The sequence below is a fragment of the Dryobates pubescens genome, chromosome 2, assembly GCF_014839835.1.
Source record: "Dryobates pubescens isolate bDryPub1 chromosome 2, bDryPub1.pri, whole genome shotgun sequence".
Taxonomy (NCBI): Eukaryota; Metazoa; Chordata; class Aves; order Piciformes; family Picidae; genus Dryobates; species Dryobates pubescens.
In genome coordinates this window covers 44132225-44159785 of record NC_071613.1, presented here as the reverse complement: position 1 = coordinate 44159785, position 27561 = coordinate 44132225, and the positions used below count along the sequence as shown (strand labels likewise).

The following is a 27561-nucleotide window of genomic DNA, read 5'->3' as shown; positions in this document are numbered from 1 at the left end:
CTCACAAAGGCAAAACTGAGTTTGGAAGTGAAGAGCTCGCATGATATGCAGAACACATACCCTATACACTTCTCCCATTAATAAACTTTACCATGAAGCTTTTCTATGTCACCAGTCAAATTCCCCAAACTTGGTGTTCCTACACACATTTGACTGCATAGATAGGACCCATTTTTCTCCACTAGTCCTGGATTTGGCTCCTTCCTTTAAAAAAAAAGAAGAAAAGAGGGAAAGAGGAGGGAAAGAGGGAAAGAGGAGGGAAAGAGGGAAAGAGGAGGGAAAGAGGGAAAGAGGAGGGAAAGAGGGAAAGAGGAGGGAAAGAGGGAAAGAGGAGGGAAAGAGGGAAAGAGGAGGGAAAGAGGGAAAGAGGAGGGAAAGAGGGAAAGAGGAGGGAAAGAGGGAAAGAGGAGGGAAAGAGGGAAAGAGGAGGGAAAGAGGGAAAGAGGAGGGAAAGAGGGAAAGAGAAAGAGGAGGGAAAGAGGGAAAGAGAAAGAGGAGGGGAAGAGGGAAAGAGAAAGAGGGGGGAAAGAGGGAGAGTAAAGTTTAATCAAGTGAAAAATGTCCACAGGCATCTCACATTGCTTTATTTAAAAAAGAAAAAAAGAGAAAAAAAAGCCCCATTGAGACAGCTTCTTCTTCTTCTGGAGATTTACATTCCTGAGAGTGAATAACTGTTGGGACAAGACTGCCTCTGAGTGTTCCAGGACTTGTCAGACATTGTAATCAGGGGACTTTCCTTGTGGTTGTCGCAGCCGAATTTGTAGGGTAGCAAATGCTCCCACAGTCACATGAAAGAAGAGCTGCCACAGGTTGCGCAGTTCGTACAGGTACATGTTACACAGGCATATCAAGCCAAAGGTCAGGAAGGATTTGGCATTCCTCCAGCCCGTGTAGTACACAAACAGGTAACACTGTCAGGAAATAAAACAGAAAACAGATTGCTACCTGGAAAACAACATTCACTGAAGAAACATTACCTGGTCAAACTCACAAGTAAAAGTCTAAATCAAACACATGTTAAGAACAGCATCAACGTAGCAGTCCTGGAAGGGTGAAAAGTACATCAATGCAAAGCTATATTTGGTTTCCATTAAACCCTCTTCGAGAACACATTATCTCATAATAATTGATTACAGTCTGCAATGATGAGTGGCCTAATACAAAGTGGATGTTCTTGGTAATCTCTGGTCAAAACACCCTCTGTTCCACTCAAGCAATGGAATGGAATGGAATGGAATAGAATTAGAGTAGAGTAGAGTAGAACAGAATAGAGTAGAGTAGAGTAGAGTAGAGTAGAGTAGAGTAGAGTAGAGTAGAGTAGAGTAGAGTAGAGTAGAACAGAATAGAATAGAGTAGAATAGAATAGAATAGAATAGAATAGAATAGAATAGAATAGAATAGAATAGAATAGAATAAGAGTAGAGTAGAATAGAAAAGAATAGACCAGACCAGACCAGGTTGGAAGAGACCTTCAAGATCATCGTGTCCAACCTATCATCCAACAACACCTAATCAACTAAACCATGGCACCAAGCACCCCATCGAGTCTCCTGAACACCTCCAGTGATGGCAACTCCACCACCTCCTCGGGCATCCCATTCCAATGGGCAATCACTCTCTCTGTGTAGAATGTCCTAACCTCCAGCCTAAACCTCCCCTGGCACAGCCTGAGACTGTGTCCTCTTGTTCTGGTACTGGCTGCCTGGGAGAAGAGACCAACCTCTGCCTGTCTACAACCTCCCTTCAGGTAGTTGTAGAGAGCAATAAGGTCACTCCTGAGTCTCCTCTTCTCCAGGCTAAGCAACCCCAGCTCCCTCAGTCTCTCCTCGTAGGGCTTATGTTCCAAACCCCTCACCAACTTTGTTGCTCTTCTCTGGACTCGTTCCAGCAAGTCAACATCCTTCCTAAACTGAGGGGCCCAGAACTGGACACAGTACTCGAGGTGCGGCCTAACCAGTGCAGTGTACAGGGGCAGAATGACCTCCCTGCTCCTGCTGGCCACACTGTTCCTGATGCAGGCCAGGATGCCATTGGCCCTCCTGGCTGCCTGGGCACACTGCAGGCTCATGTTCAGTCTACCGTCAACCAGCACCCCCAGGTCCCTCTCAGCCTGGCTGCTCTCCAGCCACTCTGACCCCAGCCTGTAGCTCTGCATGGGGTTGCTGTGGCCAATGTGCAGAACCCGGCACTTGGATGTGTTCAATCTCATGCCGTTGGACTCTGCCCAACTGCCCAGCCTGTCGAGGTCCCTCTGCAGAGCCTCTCTACCCTCCAGCAGATCAACTCCTGCGCCCAGCTTGGTGTCATCAGCAAATTTACTGATGATGGACTCGATGCCCTCGTCCAGATCATCAATAAAGATGTTAAAGAGCATGGGGCCCAGCACTGATCCTTGGGGCACACCACTGGTGACTGGCTGCCAGCTGGATGTGGCACCATTCACCACCACTCTCTGGGCTCGGCCCTCCAGCCAGTTCCTAATCCGTCACAGTGTGCTCCCATTCAAGCCATGGGCTGACAGCTTGGCCAGGAGTTTGCTATGGGGAACGGTGTCAAAGGCCTTGCTGAGGTCCAGGTAGACTACATCCACAGCCTGCCCCACATCCACCAGGCAGGTCACCTGATCATAGAAGGAGATCAGGTTGGTCAGGCAGGACCTGCCCTTCCTAAATCCATGCTGGCTGGGCCTGATCCCTTGGACATCCTGTAACATCCTGTAACATCCATTATTGTGATACTGTGCTGTGTGATTGCACTCAAGATGTCCTGTTCCATAATCTTGCCTGGCACTGAGGTCAGGCTGACAGGCCTATAATTCTCTGGCTCATCCAACTGGCCCTTCTTGTGGAACAAGAGGCAGTGCTAAGACTCCTTCAGGCAAAGCAATGGGACAGACAGGCAAGGTGGATCATCACATTTGGAGAGCTAAGACACCACAATGCTGTAATGCTACCATTTGTTAAGGGTCAGCTTCTGCATGCTCTGGTGTTAAGCAGAAGGTCATGACTGCCCAGAGTTCCCTACGCTGCCTTCTTCCTACTGCAACTAGAAATCTGTTCAAGTCCCTCGCCTCCGTTTCCATCTCTGAAAGGACACAACTTTTATACAGATATCATTTTAACTCTTCCTTGATTTCTACCAAAAAATTGTTTGCCCCTTTCTGGATCCTAATCGTTTCTGTCTGCTGAAGAAAGTTTTTGTTGTGGTTTAAGGTAGATAACAGCATCACTTGGGCTTACTTTGTATTCCAAATCTGTTTCCAGTGGATATATAACCATGCTCACACAAATTCTTAACAGCATCCATCACCAGGTTATCTGAGTGTCATTTCTGTTCTCCTTGGGCATTTGACACGTTTTATCAGTCAGAGAAACTCTACTTAAATTTCATTTCTTCATATTCCTCAAAGAAGAGCCAAAGCATTGCACAATTGCAACTGAACAATGCAATTTATTGAGGTTACTTTATATTCTGCTTGAAATTCAACCTCTTTCCTATAAATCATGCATTTCCACTCTGAGGGTAGCTGAGATTAACAGAACTACTTGGGATTTCTGGATATCTAAATATCTTCAAGAGATGTGAGTACTGACAGGACCAGTAAGATTTGCATGTCCTTCCTCCAAAGCAAAGTAAATCCAAAGATAAGTAATCTGTGTGTTTCAGAACTAGATGGAAGTCCTCTGAACCCACTTGGCCCTTTTGAGCAAAGCAAATGCAACCTACTTCTGCTGACAGTTTTATAAATCATATCTGAAAGAGCAATTAGTTGGTACTAGGATCTCAGCAATACAAATTCAGATCATTTCCCAGCGCTGTCACCTTCACTGACAACACATGAATAACTGCATCCAAGATTAAAGGAAGAGTCAGGATATGCTTCATCAAAATGATTAATAAAGGGTTAAAAGAAAAAACAAAAGTATTGTAAGTTTGAAAATGTCTCAGTGCAACATGATGTTGAACAACCAAATTTTACCAAAAAACTGCTTGATCTTTTCAGCAGTCTAGGTATGAGAATTTAGAGATTTGCCACTTACAGAACAGAGCACCAGTCAAAAGGCCAAAACACTGCAGTTTTAACACCTTACTATAAGAAAATCCCTGTTAGAAAATCCCTGAGGGATTTTTTCCCTTCTGTTAAAGAGAAGTGTAAGTACAGCAATTACCAATGATGCTTTTCTGTAGAAGGCTCCTCTGTGCTACTTTTTTCAGTGAGCCTGTGCACTTAGGTTGCAACCATTTTCTCGGAAACTAGAAACACACTGCTAGGCTAGTAACTGCACAAGGCAATACAGCATTATGGACATCTTGTAGGTGAATTGACAGTGAAATGTGGTGTCATGCAACACGTGAAATTAATCTCACAAACTCCTAGGCATGGCAAATGAACATCAGAAAGTCCAGAGAACTGACAGCCTCCTTAGTTCTGAAAACTGACCAGTTACATATTGTAGGAATGACAGCAGAGGGAGTGAAACAAGAGTCTCATCAGATGTATTTTGAATATTAAGAAAAAGCCAACATTCCAAGCTGCATGGGTTCTTTCTTTAATGCAGCTCTATTCCAGTCAGACAGTGAGGGAAACATGTATGTCCTGACAGCTCAATGCACAGGCATGAACAAGAGGACACAGTCTCAAGCTGTGCCAGGCGAAATTTAGGCTCGAGGTGAGGAGAAAGTTCTTCATGGAGAGAGCCATTCGTCGTTGGAATGGGCTGCCCAGGGAGGCGGTGGAGTCACCATCCCTGGAGGTGTTCAAGAGGGGATTGGACGTGGCACTTGGTGCCATGGTTTAGTCATGAGGTCTGCAGTGACACATTGGACTTGATGATCTTTGAGGTCTCTTCCAACCTTGGTGATTCTGTGAACACTTCATAAAGAATAAGGTTTCTGACTTGGAAGAGGAGGGAAGAATGTGCCTTTTTCTTTTCTCTACACAAAAAGAAGAATGGAGGAGCTCTGCCTTATCTGGTATATCACAAATTGTTGGCATGGAGAATTAACACCCATCTGAAGAATTAAAGACAGAAGCTGATGAAAAGTCAGCAAGTGGTGAAGAACAGAAGTTGTACTGCGACACTTTGCTGGATGTAAGTTAGAGAGAATGGAGATTACAGGTAACCTGGACAAAAGGCTGACTGAGGAAAAGGCTGATATAAAAGAAATATCCTGAGACATAATTATTTTTTTATGGTCTGACACAGTACTAAACATTATCAGAAAAAAACATGTGGAGTCTGCATACTCCACAAGTGCAAGAGGTTAAAAGTCAAAAGAATTACAGTAACAGCAATTGAGCATGACAGTGATTACAGTCATAGCAACACTTAATAGTAGTGTCACCAAATGACAAATGTCAGTGGGCACCAGAATACCTTGCTACGAACTACACAGGAAAGTAAACTTCAGATGGGGAAATGGAAAACCTACAGACATAAAATGCAACATGAAACATCAGGCAGCAAAAGGAAAACAGTGGAAAGTGGCTGAAAGCTTTGACAAGGGAGGAGAAGCACGATAATGTAGGAAGTGAGGAAAATTCTGGGGTGTAATGCCTAGGTATTGCTGCATTTGCTTCTAATCTTCACAAAGGAGGGAAGCAGCAAGACATTTGTTCACATAGCTAAGCTTACTTCAACTATGAATCTACTGCTTTAAGGAAATTTAATAACCTCCACTGCTTGTGACTTTAGAGATAAATTGTAAGCTCCAGACAGAAAAGTACATCTAATCTCTTAATCAATTAACTGGGGAAAAATGCCAGCAAACAGAAGTCCTTTGTATCAATCTAGTGTATGATTATGATTAACTAAATAAAACAGAGAAGAAATTATTTTTTATAATTAACCTATGAAAGTGTCTGTGACATTTAAGAAAACATGATGACATTTATACATGACTGGGTAACGTTTCTGAACTCCAGTGAATTGTGCAAGCAGAACACACCTGGTACAAACAGGCTGCTGTTCCAAGGAAAAACGCAATGACATAGCTGAAATCTTCACCTTCACTCTGTGAAAATAAAACAAAAAAGCCCTGCTTTACAATGCTGCAGTGAAATACCAGGTATTTTCAGCATGAAAGCTGTTCATTATTGTATGCTTAATCTCACACCACTATTTATAGTAATTCCCATACTATGCTAAATCAGGAGAGTTAGCCCTAATCTTTGCTTACTTGCATGTCTGGAAAGAAACTACCATGATCTGGAATATGACCAAAATGTTTATTCACAATGGACAACTAATGCTGAGACTTTCAAAACTTAAAGGTCTAACACTGGATGCTTACCTTCTCCAGACAGCTTTAAAAATTCAAGTCTTAACATTGGTAACTACCTTTAGTATCAACTTTGCAGATATTTTGTGCCTTCCTCCAGGAAACAAGACAGCAGGGAAAGACAGAAACTGGCCGCTAGGGTGTGGTAAAATTCCACAGACTGTAGAGCAGGCAGCTCTGCTTTCACAGTAGTGAGAGCAAACGGAAGCACATCAATTTATCAAAGAGAGATTATTGGAAAAATAAGTTTTCTTGAAGGAAGAGATAGAAAAGAAATATTTTAAGTAATAGATCTTTCTAGTAAGTGTTTAAAAACAAAATAAACCAAAACTTCTTCTAAGTTATTCAAATGGGTTTCTATAAAGTGGAGCAGAATAAATTTACATGCTCAATGATTATTCTAACTGCAATTCAAACAAACATCTGCAACAATCAAAAACTTTCCCAGGAAAACACTGGGTACTCATGCAAATTGTCTTCTTTGAAAATGAATATAATTTTGAAAAGGTGGCCCATTTGGAACTATAATTTGTTTCTCCTCAGAGTTATGTTCAGTGTGCATTATTTCCATCTACAGTGCTGACTTGGAAAAAGTTTCTATGTCTGCATATAAAGCTTACCTACACAATGCAGTACCCTCCTACACCACATCAAAATTTTTGCCTCAGCACACTGCAGTTTGATTTTATTCTGAGTGCATTCACAAAACTAGCTGACTCCTACTGCCCATCTCCAGGAGTATAGTTACAGACTGTAGCAGAATTTTGCTAATACCTAAACAAAAACACTGATTATAAAAGGTAACACTAACTCAAGAGAGAAGCTTTTGAATTATTTCTCAGGAGAAGTTCAGTTAATTGTGTTTTGGATTACCTCTCCCTACATGTTGTGTGGTTTTCCATAATAAAGTAAACCAAGAGAAATGTTAATGGATTTTAATGCACCTCATTTGTCAGAAATGAAAAAGCATCTTCCATCCATACTGCCATCTATTACCTCCAGATGCAGTAACATACAGAATGAAATTAACTGGCTGCCCTATCATCACTTGAATAGGTTAAGCTAACTTTGGCATTCCTTTATTAAAAATTCAGCTACAGAAAAGTTGCAAAGCAAGTTCTAGAAACTGTGTGGTACAAATCTGTTCAGTTCTATTTGTACTCCAGTGTATTTAAATTCATTCCTATTTATAAACAGAGAGAATTGTGCTTAACAGAAAAATCTGATTAGGGATAAAATAGATGCACGTTCATTATTTCACTCTAATTTTTGTTCTCGAAAAGAACAAAGTGTTCCATGTAAGGTCCTTCTTTTGAATTGTTTTTGGTTTGATCAACCCTGTTCATCTATTCATTAGTCTTCAGGAAATTATGACACCTCACACACTACTGTGTTATTAAAGCTTTACATATGTAAGACAACTGGAATACAGCTCATCTGCTTTACCTTACTTCCCAGGTATCAAAAGCATTGCAGGGATGAAGTCCAGATGTGTGTTTTGAGTAAAAAGATTATCTCATTAGCCAAGAAGGAGGACTCTCACTTTCATTCAGAAAACTTCAATAATGTTTTAGTTTCTACCTCCATCACCACAACAGTAGAGCCTTTAATGCTAATTTCATTTTTTTCCCCCCTTTGGTAACTAACAAACATGAACTGTCTGTGCATACTTCAAGCGCTATTAGCACGCTCACCTGAATGGCTTAAAATCATTAAGCACTCCTGTTTTCATTGTAGCACAAGAAATAGAATAGGAAGAAAGGCTACAGGAAGGGTCAGAGCAGACAGTTTACACAAACAAATGTTTGTTGGGAGGTTGTTTAGTGAAGGGGATGGTGTTGGTTTGGGGGAGGGGGTGTAGAAGAAATCACTTGACAGTTTCTCTTACATTGACCATTTCAGCACACAAAGAGAAGTAAGCATCCTACTAAAGAAGGTTTATTAAAAAAACAATCAAAAGGTTAAAAAAAATGGAAAACACAATTTTACAAAACCTGTTTCATGATCCCTTCTCTGTGGACCTTTCAAGTAAAAAGAAAGACCAGATTTTCAAAGCTGTCCATTGTTTCTCTCAAATGTTTTTAAAATAACATCTATTAAACATCCCATATCCTGGCATAGATTTAGAAAACAGAACGTTATGTTCACATACTCACTGCTACCAAGGTACCTAGGGAAGGAATCAGCCACCCACCTTCTACTGCATTTGGAACTCACAGCCTCAATGAGTGATGCATCACACTCAAGAGGGATGCACGGATCACAAACAATATAGGTTTCATAAACAGAAGTCTGACCTCACAAATAGTATTTCTGAAAATAAAACTATTAAGACTTAGCTCATATACCCCTCTTCTAGGGTGACATTATGTTGCTATGATGCATAACTTACAAACATGCACAATACCTGCAGAAGACTTTCTATGGCATGAAAGCCACGAATTAAATTCAAAGCCCCACATAGCAGACTAAGCACAAACGAGACAATCCCTGTCAGAGTCACAGGTTCCAGACGCTGATGAGGAGCTGCAAAGCAGATCAAAAAAAAGTATTAAAGGTCAAAGCTATGTCCTTAGAAATTTAAGAAAATAGTAAACTCATTTTTCAGTGGCATAGAGATCACTGAAACAAACTGCAAAATGTCAATCATATATTCTAAGAAGAGGAGGTATCTTAAATATTTCAACATAACATTTAAGTATTCTCTCCTTCAATTCACATATATAACTGTCTTTTATATTTAGTCTTTAACTCAATAGATTCAGTTTATTCAGTATGGTACTGAAGGCTCCTAGAACTTGCCAAGAAATCAGTGGCAAAGAATGCACCTGCTAGTGAAATTTGTCCACAATTAGTAGTCAGCTAATAAGCCACATACTTAAAGCTCCTCTCACAACCTCCACTTTTATTTAACACCAATGCATTAGCAGAGCTATTTAGATTGATTTAGCTCGTTTACTTAACAGAACACTGTGAGGCAAAGCTATTGCAGTCCCCTACCTTAAAAAACACAGCCCATGAGTGCTACCAAAGACACAAATAAGAAGACAGTTCTGAAACCACACTAGTATCTCTGTCACAACCTTAAACAGACCTTTCAGATAGTGCGCAGAAGTCTCTTACAAAACACATGAAAATTAAAACACACTTTTCTTTCCACGCACACCAACTCTTTTGGGCTTATCTAAGGTCACAGTACACAACAGTTGTGTATGTTCCTCATTACTGTCCCTTTCCATAATTAATAACAGAATGTAAATACGAAAAAAACCAATGCAAAACTCTTGACAGTCTAGGCAAGGCTGAGAAAACAATGGGACTACTGAGCCATACTTAAATCATTCTGTTCAAACCAACGAAGTGTAAAGATGTGAATAATGAGGTTAATGAACTGTAACATTAATAGAGAGAAGGGTGTCAATCCCAGTTGTTTGCATTGCACAAATCCAGGAAAAAGGCTTTCCAAACAGTTTATGAAGTTACAGAACCTAAAGAAATAATGACAAAAGCTATTTCACACTGATAAGGAGACAGGGCTGTCTAATTATGAGTGGGGGGTAACTTAAAAATAAACCACAAAATAGTTAACTCATTTGTTCTAAATTTAATAGTGCAATTAGTTGCATTTTCTAAACAAACCCATAACCCATTTTTAACTTTCAGAGCTTCTCTAACTGCAGTACATATTAGAGGAATACTAGCAGCAACCACTCAGTTAAGATTACACATACTATTTGCATACCAAACCATTCTTTTTCAGTGACTGGTTGGTTTGGTTTGGGTTTTCTACATCATTTCATCTACAGAGTGGCAAAAAGCTGCAGGTGTATGTGACTGTTTTTAGCCAAAAGTAATTGTATTTCATTAACTGGTGGATACCATGTGTTCACTGCTCTCCAAGCACAGCGCTCTAGACAATCCCATCTTCCAAATTTATTGGGGTAACTGTAAAGCATCAGGTGGTAAAATGGTATTTAAAACACTTCTTTGAGAACCACAGAGAGAAAAGTAAAGAGTTTTGTCAGCTAAATCAAGACAGTGTAAGAAGGATCCTAAAATACTAACTTTTCTTTCTTATTAAAATACAAAAACAAATCCAAAAACTTCAAAGGACATTTCAAACAACTACTGATGTCAATTAAGCTCTCCAGGGCTTGATACATTTTAGCTTTACAATCAAAGCAACTGTAATGGGTTGGGGCAGGTCCCCTCCCCACCACAGGCAGAAATAACGACTCAGGCAAACGGATTGCAAAAGTGATGAAAGTTTAAATAGAAAGCAGTGAATGTTACACAAAACCCAAAGCACAGTGACAAAGAAAGATCCCATCCTCACCTGAGGGTGCATGCAAAACCCCCAGGGCTCCTTCTTCCCCCTCCCTCTGCTGGGCTAGTCTCAGCTGGCCAGGCCTGAGACTGCCCATCCCCCTGTGGCCTTGGGCCCAATCAGGCCCATGGCCGGGAGATCTCTCCCCCAGTTACCAAGTCTCGGAGAGGGAAGGAAAGAGGAAGTGCCAGACTCCGCACTGGATCTTATAGTCGTGCAAAGAATTATGGTAGGAAATACACAATTTCCTGTGTCCATCCCTCTGGGCTGGACTTCTGGACACAGGAAGTGAACACCCCAGGGGGGCACCCAGCTCAAACTGCAACATGCCACCCCTGTATTTCATACCATAACCTTTGCACCCAAACACATCATCAGATCAGAAAACTTCTGATGACATGTCCGGCGGAGTCCACATCTTCATCTGGGCGTCCACTCAAACAGTCTCTCATTCAGGCTCAAGCATCAGTCCATTCCAGTTGTTCTTCCTCATGTGATGGAACCTCCCAGCGACGCAGTCCTTCTCCTGCAGTGTGAATTCCTTGTGGACTCCTTGGGACATCCTGGTCACCTGGAAATACCTCACAACTTCTCAGCCAAGCCTTTACTCTCATATTCAGCGGCAAATTCTCCACCCCTGGGGCAGGCCAGTCGGAACAATCCGGCTCCACGACTGCCTTTTTCAATCCATCCAGGGTGCCGCAGCCAACCGCTTTCACGCGGACCAAAGCTACACGGATGCATGCCAGAGGCACTCCGCACCCCCCGGCTGGGCGCTCGCGTACCGAGGCAGGACAGCATCCGGCTGCACAACCTCCACCCCCGGCAGAGGGAGGAGCTGCGCCACAGCCCACTGAAGAAGCAGGGAGGCGGAGCCAGGTGCTCGGCGCCATTTTCGGAACACGTCCGAAAACACCAGGGAAAGATTTACAGCTGCCGCCGCCGCCTGAACGCAGCCCGGCTCGGGCGGTGCCGCCGCCGCCGCTTGAACGCAGCCCGGCCCGGCCCCCGCCGTCTCTGTCGCCGCGATGCAGAGTCCGAGTCACCTCCAGCAGTCGCTTGCCCGCTCGCCGCGGGTGTCCGCTCCCCGCAGCGGCCGCGGGCCGACCACACTCTGCTTGCCGCTGCCCCTCCTCCGCTCCCTGCCGCTCCGCAGAGAACAAGGAGAAGGCAGGTCTCGCCTTCTTAGGCTACTAGAGCACTCTTAAGCTACCCTGGGCAGAAAGTCACAGAAAGAACCACCCCTCGCTGTTCCCAAACAACAGGAGGGAATTCCATGCCATCAGCCACGCACCAGCTATCCTTCTGCAGTCTACAGGAGTTCACACAGTCGCCCCGGTAACACAAAACCTGAGCCCCAACTTTCCAAACCCAAACCGACGCCCAGAACTAAATTTAAACTCTCCATCTTTTGCAATCCGAGCTGCAGTTGGCCCCACGTTGGGCGCCAAAAATGTAATGGGTTGGGGCAGGTCCCCTCCCCACCACAGGCAGAAATAACGACTCAGGCAAACGGATTGCAAAAGTGATGAAAGTTTAAATAGAAAGCAGTGAATGTTACACAAAACCCAAAGCACAGTGACAAAGAAAGATCCCATCCTCACCTGAGGGTGCATGCAAAACCCCCAGGGCTCCTTCTTCCCCCTCCCTCTGCTGGGCTAGTCTCAGCTGGCCAGGCCTGAGACTGCCCATCCCCCTGTGGCCTTGGGCCCAATCAGGCCCATGGCCGGGAGATCTCTCCCCCAGTTACCAAGTCTCGGAGAGGGAAGGAAAGAGGAAGTGCCAGACTCCGCACTGGATCTTATAGTCGTGCAAAGAATTATGGTAGGAAATACACAATTTCCTGTGTCCATCCCTCTGGGCTGGACTTCTGGACACAGGAAGTGAACACCCCAGGGGGGCACCCAGCTCAAACTGCAACAGCAACAAGACTCATTTAAATTTTATATATATTTATATATATATTTATATATATAAATAAGGCAAAACCAGAAGAATGAAGGAGGAAGATCAGAGAAGGCAGGGTAAAGGACAGCTGACCTTGAGTCAGTACAGCTGTAAATCTGAAGAGATATGGTAACTGCCACATCAAAAACTCTCTAAAACAAGCAAAGGATCAAATAATGCACAAATTCTTAATTAAAATGTTAACATTTAAATTAAAATCTAGGAAATTTACCCAACGTGAGAAACTGGACTACTTGGAAGGACGTTCATTTAAAGATAAAATGTATGAAAACAAAACAAACCACTGAGTACACCATCAGGCAAAAGTAACTCTGATTTGACAACTGCTCCTTCATTGGGAAAATTCTCAGAAAATAGCAGATTTATCCTAACCCAAACCATCACAGATCAGGACGCTGTCACCATAGTTCTAATGCCTGCCAAACACAGACATTCACCTTTGAAGCAAAATTCTATCCATAATCTGTACTTTATGCATCACACAGAGTAATTGCTCCTACTCCTCACTACAAAATCACAACTGTCACTAATGGAAAATGGCTGCTATGTTCAGTTACTTGAACAGCACAGGAGGCCTGAACACTAGACCTTGGGTATTTTTACCCAGATACAAGTATATGCAAGCAACATGCAATGTTTCATCAGCACAGCCAAAACTAAGACATCAAATTCTGTTACTGTTTAACCAAACAAGATTTGCATCTATCTAACGTCCTCCCTCTGCATGCCATCCAACTTGATTTAACACACTTAATTCTCTTAGAGCAAGTCACATTTTTTAACAGGACAACCTATTCAAGAAAGTACACCAGGCAAATTATCTCTCCTTGTGAAGATTTATACTTGGAGCAAAGGAGAAACTTTGAAGTCTAGCCAACTGAGTGGGTAGCAAATATCCAGAGAAAGTTCTTTTTAAGGATGGAGAGAAGCGATGAATGCAAAGAATTACAAAGCTATTATCAGACTTGCTAAAAAAGACACTTATTCAATAGCATCTAAAACTTGAGCTGAAGAAGGAGCAAAGTGCAAACCTCTCATAATGTACAGCCATTTGCTTGGTGAGTTTCTACAGCAATTCAAGGAAGGAAGTGGATAACAGAACAGAGAGATCTACGGAATTCAGAGGAAGAAGAAACTTAAAAGTAACTGAAAGGGGAAAAACAGAAGAAAGTAGACGTTGAAAGAGGACAACAGAACTGCTTCTGTAAGACAACTTGTGGAAAGGTAGGTGAAATACACTGGAAGATCATCTGCCAATTATTGTTTAACAGTAAAAAGGGAAATGTTCCTTATGCATTTTAGTTTAGGCCCATATGATCTTCCAACACTTTCTATTCAGAGAAGTGATAAAAACCTCATCTCTTACTACATGGACAACTTTGAAAATACAGCCAGTTTAGACATGGGCCAAATTCTCTTGTGCTTATTGATTCTTTTTTTTTCCAGCTGCAGGAAGTTTGAATCTAGAGACTTTTCAGAGTTAACCAATTGCCACTTTGCCACCATAACCTTTCCACAAGCCAGGAGTACACTAGAACTTAAAAAGCAACAATGTAAGCATCAAAAGTAGCAAAGGAATGGTATCCCAGCACTACGTACCTTTACTCATCTACTGTTTAGATGTGTGGGTTGTTTGTAAAGGGATGTATAGAAGATTCCACTCTTCTAAACAATTAAAATATCTTCACACTTTTTATTTATTAATTTTCCAGAATCTATCTCTAATACTGTTAAATTGCAAGTACAGAGATTGTGAGCTATTTCTACACTGCCTCATAATACCTAGAATTCTCAGGATCAGTGCCCCACCAGTACAAATCAGACATCTTTAGCAGAAAGTAGTTTTCAACCTTCTAGAGGAATCCTTAGGAGCAAGTAAAGCAATTCAGATAATAATGGCAAAGAGATTCTATTGAGAGACAGGAAAATACATATAAACTGCACAAAATTAAGCTGATCTCTTATATTAGATACCTAAAGGAAGAGCTGTTAAAATTTATGATTGAATTTTCACCCTGACACTGTAAGATGAACAGTACTGATGTATGTCTACCCAGGATAACTAGCTTTATAGACAGAGGTACTTCCGGGGAAAGGGGAGAAGATTTTAACAACTTAAAATCAACACTTCCTTTTATTCTAGTTATGATTTTGTTTCACTAAACTTGGAGAAGTGGAATCGGATGATGTTAGCTTTACATGTGAAATCCATATCTTAGTGCAAGGACTTAGAGAGTTTTAAGTTTTCTGTCCTGCTGGAAAATATCTAAAGATGCACCTCAAACTGATCTGGAATATTCACTTAAAAACACAAATCTTTAATCCAGTTCAACCACACAATTCCATATTTACCTCCTACCTGGAATAGATGAAGTTTTGAAAAATGAATGACTACTTACATGAATGTGGCAAGTATTGCTATTATTAACATCATACAAGAGGCACTTATTTTAGAACATCTTTTAGTCAGCACAGCTCTTTGGATTTTCACTGTCACAGATGCTTCTCCCTCCAAGCTGCTCTAACTCCTGAGACTATGTTCCTAGCTTGTGTCATCACAAGGTATTACTTGACAGAGGTAATACAAAACTTCATAAATCTTGAGAGGTCAGAAAAAGAAAGATCTTTTTTAGTAATCATCTTCATTTGCTTATTTTCATGCAGACTTACTCTACTGAATGGACCCACTTCTCCCTCAAAAGTACTTTGGGACGACAGGCACTTTGAGTAGAGGAAGAAAGAGACATCTAAGCTCAAATACATGGAAGTTAATGGCAGCTTTATGTTATAAGAACAGCATAGTGAAAAAGCTTTTTTAAAGAAATAATAACAAAGATTAATTCTACTACCTGCATATTTAAGCATATGAAACCAAAACCCTGAAACTTACCTGCAGATATCTTACCAGTACCCCTGTATTCTGGCACAGGTAAACCTGTGAAGCCATTAGCTGAACCAAGTTCTGACACTGAAACTTGATAAGGTGGTCTCAGCTTGATTTCTGTCTGCATGTCAACAAGATTCATCTTCGTTGACAAAGAGCGTGTGTTGTTATATCTCTGTTTGGTCCTCTGAATGAAATTATCTGTGTAAAATTTAAAATGCAAAGGTATAACCTCATGGAATTTATTAAATGATCCAAGATGATGCAGCTTTACATACTACATAATTCATAAACTGAAGTATATACTTTGAAAAGATTGCATTTTTCTTGGACTTCTTTCATACTATTTCTGTTTTGTGACTAACATATCATGAGCTACTTAATTCTGAAGTAAAAGAAAAATTAAGCTCTAGAAATCTAATTACTTAATAACTGTGAACAAACTAATGATTCTTCACTGCACGAGCCTGAATGTGTTACTAACAGAATGGATTTACCACACTCATTCCAGCTTTTACATTAATTTGGTAATGTATCCTTATGAAAAATTAACTCCTTGTGACCGTTTTAGGCTACGCCTTTAAGAAAGGGACAGTTACTGGAACACTCTGGCTGAATGTTTTGGTGTGAAAAGGAAAACAAAGATATTCTAAACGAATTTCATTGGTAGATTGGTAGAATGCAACTTTAAATTTTAGTTCAGTTTGAATCTCAGTCAGTTCTCTCTGGTCCAGTCTGCCTGAGCAGATGCTGTCTTTCCTCTGTGCTGGATGGAGTTGAACTGGATGGAGTTTTTGTTCGCCATTGGAATGGGCTGCCCAGGGAGGTGGTGGAGTCACCGTCCCTGGAGGGGCTCAAGAGGGGATTGGACGTGGCACTTGGTGCCACGGTCTAGTCATGAGGTCTGTGGTGACAGGTTGGACTTGATGATCCTTGAGGTCTCTTCCAACCTTGGTGATGCTGTGATACTGTGACCTTGAGCTAACTGAGCTAACGAGATAAGAAACTAATTCTTTGCTTAGCACACGCTTTTAACTAACAGAATTTCCTCCTTAATAATTACTGCTCTCTCTCGCACCTCGAGTACTGTGTCCAGTTCTGGGCTCCTCAGTTTAGGAAGGATGTTGACTTGCTGGAGCGTGTCCAGAGAAGGGCAACAAAGTTGGTGAGGGGCTTGGAACACAAGCCCTATGAGGAGAGACTAAGGGAGCTGGGGTTGCTTAGCCTGGAGAAGAGGAGACTCAGAGGTGACCTTATTGCTGTCTACAACTACCTGAAGGGGGGTTGTAGTCAGGCAGAGGTTAGTCTCTTCTCCCAGGCAACCAGTACCAGTACCAAAACAAGAGGACACAGTCTCAGGCTGCGCCAGGGGAGGTTCAGGCTGGATGTTAGAAAAAAGTTCTATACAGAAAGAGTGATTGCCCATTGGAATGGGCTGCCTGAGGAGGTGGTGGGGTCGCCATCACTGGGGGTGTTCAGGGCAAGGCTTGACAGGATGCTTGGTTTCATGGTTTAGTTGATTAGGTGGTGTTGGATGATAGGTTGGACACAATGATCTTGAAGGGCTCTTCCAACCTGGTTTATTCTATTCTGTTCTATTCTAACCCTTTTTGGGGAAAAAGGGAGGAAGGGGGAGAAGGGAGTTTTGGGGGTGACCCTCCTCGCTGGAGGAGGGAAGGTTTTCTGTTACATTCTTTGCTGCATATTTCTGTATATATTGTAAATACTGTATATTGTGTATACACTCATCTGCATTTCATCCTGCTTGTAAAATATAGCTCTTAACCATTTTGTTTCTCCAACTGACTTAGCTGTGGTTTCTGGTGGTGGTGGGGAGAACGAAATCTTCTCTCACCATCACACTCCTGCATTCAAATATAAACTCACCTGAGTATGAAAAGCATTTGCAAAATATTCAGGCAGAGAAAATGAATATCCTATTACACAAAGACTGCAACAGAGCTATGTTCTAACTCAACAACGAGTAGAACAAAGGCGGCGTGGGGACGAAAGAATTAATGAAAAGAGAAAAGAGTTTTCACAGAAATCTTTGTAAGGAAGACAATATTATAAAGCATGCTTTTAAAATTGTCTGACTGAATTACAGGCAGGAATTAACCAAGTGGAATATCTTCCCCTGTATTTCTAACCCTGCAGTTCGCTTTGCTCTAACACACTTTATGAAAATATTTGAAGCAACTGCCTAACATATAGTATTAAATCGACAGACCTTAATGGAATCTCCAACAGCTGTTATCTGCTGTGTATGAGATTAGTTGTATTTGGAGCTTGCATGACAGAAGATTAAATGCTTCGCTGTATCATAAGACAAATAAAAATCTCTCCCTTTCATGTAGCGAAAAAAAACCCCAGCACAGTTAAGGGCAAACACCAAACTGCGGGCCTTGACTTGAGAAATTTATGAAGCTCAGTGTGCTTACAGGTTAAGTGTTTCAACAGGCATGAAGTCAAACAACTCCCAGTATTACTAACTAGGAGAGGACGAGCTCCAGATTTGGTCACACAGAGCTTAAACCAAAACCTGCTGGAATACACGGAGAGATCATAAACGAGTTTGGATAAAACTCGAGCAGCCTAATTTAATGCCCACAGAAACAATCCTTTATTGATGCTAACAGGAGTCAAATCAGATTCTAAATCCACCTGAAATACAGCTATAAAATGCCTTGGAAATTTCTGTTTAGTGTGCATTAAGTTGCCCATCTATTTAAATATGTATTTGTCTTAGTGTGAGAATCAAGGGAAAAAAGGCAGATGCTTACCAAACTCTATAAAACAGTACGGTCTAACAGCAGTATTTGTCTTCATCATATTGTAAGTAGTGATGAACTCTTTCTGAAGCTCATCCAGGAAGCAGAAAGCCAAGACACTGGGATAATTTTCAGTGCACAACATCATATAGCTTACTCCCAGAGAACTTATAAAGCTGTAATTGAGACAACAAATTCCAAATTTCAAATTTAGATCCAAGTATTTCGCTGCTTGCTACTCTGGTCTCATATTCAATAATCAGAAAAGTAAAATCTGCTTTGAGGTAGCAAAGGAATTAACATTTATGGAAAAGTCCAACACTACTAGAAGAAAAGGAACTTTTAGGCAAAGTTTTACTTTAACACCATCATGTCTGAATAGATCAGGAGCTGTGTTACACATATAAATTTTATGTGTGTGTGTGTTGTATACATACATGCACACTCTCACACATGGAACTGGAAATGACAAAGCTTTTATGACACAGCAACAGCAGCTATGCCCCATAATAGCTTTTCATTCATCCCAAATGGAGAACACATGATTTGGTGCATCCCAAAAATGCAAAAGCTTATCTTCAGATTGGGAGGCAAGAGCAGTTGGTTCTTTCTAACATGTAAGGAAATAAAATAGACTACTGGATTCATCATTGTCCAAAGACAGGTGCAAGGATGACCGGAGAGGGCAAAGAGGAAATTAGAAAGGGGCAGTTTTCAATATACATATCCCTATTGTTTTTAGAGTATTTGTTAAATGAAGCTCATATCTTCATGACACATTCAAATTTCTTCATAGTCTTGATGGATAACTTACACTAATAAAAGTAATCAAAGACTTAAGTAATAAAAAGTATTCCAACTAAGCCCTACATTTCATTCTTAGATGTTTGTTTTAAGCTGGTAAGTTTACAAACTACATCTGAGGCTGTAAAAAACAAGTATTGACTGGAAAAATTAGTCCATGCTGGGCCTAACCCTGAGAAATGCTGCAAACTCACATATACCAATGGGAGGCAGAGAAGGTTGAGGACGTCCTAGGATTACACAGGTGGTATATTTCCACCTCTAGAACTCGTGCATGCATGCTAGGGGTTAGGATGAAATTAATCACCTCATTTAAAAGTGCATATCTAAACAAGAATCAGAATTCAGTTCACTTAAAGTGCAGCTGAATTTCCAACTACACACAGGTGCACCTAGTTATCAATACTCAGGAGAAAGGTCATATATAAAGCAAAATTCTGAGTAAACAATAGATTCAAAGAATTATTTCATGATAATCCAAGTTGCATGATGCAATAGGGAAAAGAGAACATCTTCTGCATTATTCAGTGCTGTCATGCAGGTACACTTGACATTGCCTACCTAAAAATATTTTGGAATAATTGTTTTAAAAAAATGTCAAATCCCAAAAGCTTGAAGAGAAAACAAAAACAAACATTGTTGTGAAAGTGCTGGGTGTAGCAGTAGAGTAGGCAGGCTCCATTCAGCTAATCAAGGCTTTACTAGGGCCAATGGCATCCTGGCCTGTATCAGGAACAGTGTGGCCAGCAGGAGCAGGGAGGTCATTCTGCCCCTGTACACTGCACTGGTTAGGCCACACCTTGAGTACTGTGTCCAGTTCTGGGCCCCTCAGTTTAGGAAGGAGGTTGACTTGCTGGAACGAGTCCAGAGAAGGGCAACAAAGCTTTGAGGGGCTTGGAACACAAGCCCTGTGGGGAGAGGCTGAGGGAGCTGGGGTTGCTTAGCCTGGAGAAGAGGCGGCTAAGGGGAAACCTTATTGCTCTCTATAACTACCTGAAGGGAGGTTGTAGACAGGTAGAGGTTGGTCTCTTCTTCCAAGCAACCGCACCAGAACAAGAGGACACAGTCTCAAGCTGCACCAGGGGAGGTTTAGGCTGGAGGTTAGGAAGAAATTCTATGCAGGGAGAGTGATTGCCCATTGGAATGGGCTGCCCAGAGAGGTGGTGGAGTCACTGTCATTGGAGGTGTTCAGAAAGAGACTTGATAGGGTGCTTGGTGCCATGGTTTAGTTGATTAGGTGGTGTTGGATGATAGGTTGGACACGATGATCTTGAAGGTCTCTTCCAACCTGGTTTATTCTACTCTATTCTATTCTATGCTATTCTAGTCTACTAGGCACTGCCTTTGCACTAGAAAAACCATTCCTGCCCTTCCTATTCCCTGTGTGCCATATGAAATAATTATTGAGTTACAGTTGGTTTTTAGGGCACATTTTCTCTGAAGTCAATAGAAATTCTGAAAGTACAATGAAAGGGCTTAATTCTGCAACATCCTAACCAAGAGTTTTCAGAAACACTGAGTGATGAAAGTAATTTTGATACTTTTTACAATTTGCATAGATCAAAGAGAGAAAACAAACAAATACTAATTGAACTAACATAAGGAAGAACACTTCTGGTTATTATCAAATAAGAAACAACATTCAAATCTAAAAAAAATTATTTCTAGTAGGTCAAGGACTTACATCTTTATAAAAATACTGCCTATTTCAAATTAGAACTTCCACCAAAGTTTGAGTAGGTTTCAAAGCTTTCTACAATTTTTCAGCTTTAAATTTCTGATATGTAAGTACTGTCAAGAATTAAACTTAATTTGATTAATTATTTCTAAGGAGAACTTAATGATGACTTAAGAGCTTAGAGATCCAACAGATGCAAATACATATATAAGACAAGTCTTACTTTATATTATGCTGCCCAGTTTTCAGAGTGCATCTATCAGGAAGCTGAGAAAGTTTCTTTGAGAGCATTTTAAAATATTTCCTACATTCTTGCATTCCTGTGCTTTGGTCATAATCTGTAGATGCAGAGAGTGGGAGTCCATCCCTCACACGGACTACAGAGGCTGATAAAATCATAGACATTGCCAACAGAGTTAACGACAACCTGTAACACAACACAAATCAGAAGCAATTAGAATGAAAGTAAAAGCAAAACCAACTGTGATTTGTTAAACTTCCCAAGCTGTACACTGGTCTTAGGCTTAAAATGGGGCAAAGAGAGGATTTTCAGTTGTAACTGAGATTAGCCTCAACTGCATAGGACCTATCAGGGTGACTGGAGTAACACAGCAGCGGTACATCTGCCTTCAGCATCACATTTTCAAATATTTATATCTGAACTGCCATAAATCCTTATCTAGAGGTACCTGTGGAGACTGACACACTTTTACTTGACCTTAATAGCACCTCTCAAGCTGTGAGTCTTCTTGTCTACTGAGGCAACAATTATAGTCTAAACAAGCAAGAACGATAGCTGGAGAGGGAAAACATGAGCTGTAAAGATATGCCAGATGGAAAAGTGATCCAAGCAGTAACATTAATCTGCTCTCATCAAAGTGTTACTTAGTACATGCTTAAGTACCCTGGACAGAGGGAGACACAACTTAGATACTATCAAAAAGGACATCGAGGATCAGGACATCAAGGAATGTCCTCCAGTTCTCCCAAGGGACAATGGAATTTCTTAAATATGAAATGTCTTTGTTATTATCTGGGTCTCCACTTTCTTTAAATCCCCAAAATGTGTCCATCAGTATTGCACAAACATTGAACAGGCTGAAATGGTGCTTGCAAAGCCCACATGCTTTTACAGTATGGGCTGGTTTTGGCTGGGATAGAGTTAATTTTCTCCATAGTAGCTCATATGGGGCTAAAGTTTGTATTTGTGCTGAAAACAGCATTGACAGCTCAGGGATGTTCTAGGCATTGCTGAGCAATCCACTTTCCTACACACAGTCAAGGCTTTTTCTGCTTCTCACACACCCCCACCAGTGAGCAGGCTGGGGGTCCACAAGAATATGGGGGAGGACACAGCTGAGACAGCTGACCCCAAATGGCCAAAGAGATATTCCATACTGTATGGAGCATATAAAGCCTGGAGGAGGAAGGATGTTCAGAGTGATGGTGTTTGTCTTCCCTAGGAAGTAAGCATAATAATTTATGCTTTGTGTAATATATTCACTTAAAAACTAGAAAGTTGTGTATTTAAACATTTCTCAATCAGAAAGAGAACATGTATAGCTGGTATTTATCAATATAAACACATAGCCTACAGACAGTCTTTCAAGACTCACAGCACATTTTAAAAACCTTCAGGTTCTTCAAACCTTATTTTAAATCAGAACATCCAAATATCCAAAAGTCTAACAAAGACAAGCATTAAAATAATTATTTACCTGCTAAGTGTTAGTACACAACTTTGTCCTCTTACAAGTGGGCGAACTGCTAGAATTTATATGAAGCCAAAGTAAACACTTCCTCAGCTCCTAACACTGCTCTGCAGACTCCTGCCATATACTACACCTACCACTTAAGAGATTATGAAAAAAAAACCCAACATTTTTCCCTCCCTCAGATGATGGTACTCGAGTACCATACACTGACAAACTGCAAAAGAAAACAGATTTCTGAATACAGCTGCAATATGCTTTTGTGTGCAATACTGACATGTTTACAGCACTACAGCACTCTTCACACTCTGGCATTAAGGGAGCTTTAGAAGCCTTAGCAACTGAAGGACTGTATACTGAAGTTAGGCATCCAGATTTTGACAAAAGAGCACTGCCTCTTCATAAGAGAGGAAATAGATTTTTTTCCCCCTGAACTCTCACCTCCCCTATTTCCCACTAGCCAAAGTTTATATCAACATCAGGATAATTATTGAGTAACAATCAGTATTCCAATTTTTCAAGGGTATTTACTCCTCAGACAGAAAGAAATGTATAATAACTACAACATTGAAAATGTGTTGTAATTTTCAATTTAAGAAATTCAGCTTCATCAGAAGTTATACTTTGTCCTGCTGAGAGCTGCATCACATTACCTGAAGGAATCCCAAATTAATACCCTGTATTTTACTTCAATAGCATATCAGACTCTCACCAAAGTCATAACAGCAGCAGAAGCCACTGTCTCTTGTAGTCTGCCTACTCTCTTGGGTTTTTATCAGGTACACTTGTTATTTCAGCACTTCAGTAAAGAATTCCCTATTGTGCAAAGCACTTCAATCAGCTGGACACAAAACCAGAAAACAAAACAATTTTACAGCTTTCTCTAGATTAGCTTACTGGACTGAAGCATTTTGAAAATTAAACCTTCAGCTCTAGAAACCTTTACCTGTCTCTACTTGAGTTTATGCACGTGCTCCCAGTGGGACAATTCAGGGCAACTGTTTTCCAACTATGCTACTAACCACACACCCAAGGCAGCAGCTCAAGAGCATGACAGAATTGCAGATGAGCGTTAAATTCTAATGGTTCTCTGACAATAACTACTTCTACTTGGTCCTGAAGGAGAATCCTGAGAGCTGTACCAATATAAACATAAGGACAATGATGTGATAGTAAAGTTCAAAATTCCCCTCATTAACTTACCTGCACAGAATGTACTTTCATGGATCTGCATTTCCTCTGATGAAGCAAGTAACTTCAGTAACACCTAATGTGAACAAAGTAACATAGGCCCACGTCCTGTCTTAAGGCAGTGAATAGGACAGTACTGCAGGAACTCAGAATCCTGTAGCCAGCTCTCAAAAGGAAGACTATTGTTCTGTTCACTTTTAAAATGATCTTCACGCTTACAGTTCATGTTGAGCTGTCTGATGAGATAAGAACAAACAGGAAAGGTTAATGAACTTATTTACTGGCTTCAGCTCTTTCTGTTAAGGGCATGCTCATTGCAACGGCCTGAGTGCACCCCCAGGGAGATGACTCAAGAGGTACTCAAGTGAAAAGAAAACTAGAGTAATAGAAATATTAAAAAGTTCCTATGTTCTTTAAGGGGAGTTGAGAAGTCCCATTACTTCAGCCATTTAAGATGCACAATACAACCAAAGGGTAACACAACCTTTGACTCTGAATTCCATCATTCACCTCAAACAGTACATCAAATTGATCTATAATCTCTGAACAGAAACCTGAACACTTCGGGAACATAATACAACACAACCATAGCTGCATCTCCTAAGCATTAAGACTGTCAATATTCAGTCTAACAGTAGTTGCTATACTCCTACAACTAAGGACAAAGATTGCTAACAGCAAGTACACACAGACAACAGAGACAAAGCAAAGGATGAAGAGCCTTTTAGAGGTATTCTTTTGAATCTTTATGGCTATTCTATATGTAAATAAATATTTGCATAAATCTAGAACAAAAGCACTTTCTTCAAGACTCCTATCTATATTTAGAAAGATTAGGCTAACAGAAGATTAAAACCTGCCAATTCTCTTAATGTACTATGAAATCACACAAGGCTAAAACTGCATTTAGATGAACAATCTTAAACCACCAGTGAACCAGGTTTTGTTACCTTTATCTTAGGAACCCATCCAGTAAAATATAAACTTTTTTCTCAGCTTCCAAACAGTGGAATCAGAAAGCTACCTAAAAAATGAAGCCAATAAATCACTTTGTTTGCAAGATGATACATGTAAAGAGATCTGCGATAAACACACTGTAATAGAATATTCAGCCTTAACTTGAAAATGTATTAACACAGAAAAAGTTTACTAAACCTTCAAAATGGAAGAACTATTTCACTCAGCTCTCAATATAAGGCTCTACAGAAGGAGACAAGTGGTAAATTTGATATAGACTTCCATAGGCAGAGAGTGCAGAAAGAATATTAACTATATGGTAGTGTTTTCAGAACTATCTTTAGATGTCTTTTCAAAACATCTGTTCAAAAATACAGTTATTCACCATAATATTATAAACTTCCTATGTTTCCCAAAAACATTCTATATCCATCACAACATCTAAAGATGGAGTCAAGACTGCACTTCCACCACAAGTGGTCTATAAATCCATTACAGGCACAAGGAAACAAATGGCGACTGGGCTCTACTCATTCAGTGACAGAATGGAGGAGCATAAAATTCAACCAGCACACGCTGGGCTCACAGGTACCATGGATGGTCCTTCACAAAGCATGCAGTTAGGCAGTGGAACTGCTTATTATAGGATGTTGTGGATGCTAAAATGTTACACGAATTCAAAAGCTCACAGAAAGAATACAAGGGTTATTAAAACTATATCACTACCCTTCAGTCAGCAAAATTCTGACCCCCAAACAATCACCAAAAGGGAGAGCACACCACAGAAACATCACTCCATGCCTGTGCTATTCTTACATTTTCCTGTACACATCTACTCCTGGATCATCTTTATTGATTTCCACTGACACTTCACAGCCCTCCCTGCAATGAGATCTGGGAGAACTCATGGAAAAAGGAACACAGAGATAGCTGGCCATAGACAGATACGAGTCAACTGAAATTCCTCTGCTACTCCACCCTCCCTGAAGCTGTCTAATTTATCATACACGTCAACCTCCACTGCTTTCACAAATAGGCATTGTCACATATGGCTTCAATTTTATTTCCTCTTCTGAGCAGGAAATCTCAGGTGATGGAAACCAGAGCCTGTTTTACTGTGTTTTTATAAAAAGAGAGATTCAATTACCATCTCCTTTATTTTTGTACAATGCTGGTACTTGATCCTGACACAGCATCTAGAAAAATTCCAGGAAGTGGGATACGTCACAGTCCTCCAATCTATGATCTGATGGAAACTGTTTTATACCCGTCTGACATCTTCTCATAACTTCTTTCACAAGGAAGTGTTTGAAAGTGACCTGTGAGTACGATTTGCTGAGGATATTATAATTTTTTTACCAGTCTAACTGCAAAAAATTTGAAAGACATTCTAAGCAGATCCATTGCAATGGCAAGCCTACCCTCCTGCACTTGATGGCCTTCAGCTGCAACTTAATCAAGCCATTTCTTGTCAAGATGTCTGCCTCTCATGATAACTTCCCATAAAACTGGGAAGCAGTTGCAAGCTGCACACCTGTTTGATGCAAACAGAGTTCCTGTGTTGACTTCATGTGTACTTCACAGTGCTGGACAATTCAGTGTTCACACTTTTGAGGGTTGTGACAGCTGCATTATGCAGACAGGAGTCTTAATTGTTTCACTCTAGAGCATACTTCAGAAATCCATACTACAAACTAAAGTACTAGAGAAGGGCACAAGAAATGAAGCCACTTTGACATGATCAGATAGGGTCAGATAAGGAAATAATCCTGAATCACAAGCCTATATAATCCTTTCCCTAAAGAAGAAAGAAAAACACACCACGGAAACAGAACCAAGTATCTGTAAAAAAGGGAACGAAACAAGTTACGTTGCAAAGCTGGGGAATTTGATCCTCCCATCTACCCCCATACGGTAGCTTTGACACAATCATTTGCACAATTTGCAATGGCAGCCAGAGCAGGAAGAGCTAACGTGGTTATTGACTTAACTAGGCTCACAGCACTTCATATTGCAAAACTTTTATCTAAAAACATTGATACCTACACAGCCACCCAAGAGGAATGACGGATCCCTGTTGCAAAAGGTTTCAGCTACCGTACGACGTGGTACGAAGAGGCCTGAGCTGTGGCCTCCTGCCACTAACCCGCCCGCCGCGCCCCGTGCTCGCTGCCAGCGGTAAAGCTCGAGTGACAAAGCTGAAGACAGCGGGTGACGAGGGACGCGCCGGTACTCCTAGCCCACCTCAGCTGAGGAGCAAAAGAAGCCGACTCTGTGGCTCCAGCGGCCAGGATGACACCTTCTAGAACACGGCAGTCCCTATCAGGGCGCCGGCCTGGAAGGCGGAGACACCTGTGACAAGTCGCTTCGTAGGACCAGACTCGCGCCCACCCGGGAAAGCCTGCGGTGCCCCAGCAGCCTCCCGCCCCGGGCCCGGTGCAGAAAGCGGAGAGCAAACGGCAACTGAGACCCCGACCCGGGTAGAACAGGCGGAGACAGAGCCCTACAGCAGCACCTGTCAGCACAGTCCCGTCCCTCGCCCTCCCTCACGCCGGCAGGCCCCGGGCGCGGGGCAGGCCCCGGGCAGGCCGCGTCACCTGGCAACGGCGCGGCGCGGGAGGGGGAGGGGCTCGCGCTACCTGGCTCAGCGGAGCGGAGCGGCGGCAGCACCGGTGCGCGGCCACGGCGGCTGCCTCCCGCCAAGCATTGTGGGTACTGTCCACGTCTGCCCCGCGCGCCCCCGCCGGCGCGGGAGCGCCCCTCACGTGACGCCGAGGCAGACGCGCCATTGCTCCGCAGGCGGCGCGGGGCGGGGCCGGTCTGGGCCCGCCTCCAGTGGGCTACGCGCTGGTGCTTCCCCGTGGGAGTCTCGGAGGCGGGGAGCCTGCGGGTCGGTCCCGGTGCTGCGTCTGAGGCAGTGTTTCCTCACGTCCTGAGGAGAGGTGGTGCCTCCCCAGCCTCCCGGTGAGACTCATTTAGTTGCAGTG

The 27561-nt window shown here is 41.8% G+C and overlaps 1 protein-coding gene across 2 annotated transcripts; it reads right to left on the bottom strand.

Moving 5' to 3' along the window:
* Positions 1-536: 536 nt before the first annotated feature.
* Positions 537-27295, bottom strand: SEC22A (SEC22 homolog A, vesicle trafficking protein). 2 transcript variants are annotated; one of them, XM_054176362.1, is made up of 8 exons: positions 27214-27295; positions 23630-23853; positions 20938-21141; positions 18245-18408; positions 15468-15662; positions 8690-8808; positions 5950-6015; positions 537-911 (listed from the first exon to the last, which is right to left on the bottom strand). In XM_054176362.1, the coding sequence occupies exons 3-8, from the start codon at positions 21117-21119 to the stop codon at positions 711-713; spliced, it is 927 nt and encodes a 308-aa protein (XP_054032337.1). In that variant the 5' UTR covers positions 21120-21141; positions 23630-23853; positions 27214-27295; the 3' UTR covers positions 537-710. The 2 variants fall into 2 exon arrangements, with proteins under 2 accessions (XP_054032337.1, XP_054032329.1); XM_054176354.1 differs by having other exon boundaries at positions 27172-27279.
* Positions 27296-27561: the final 266 nt, after the last annotated feature.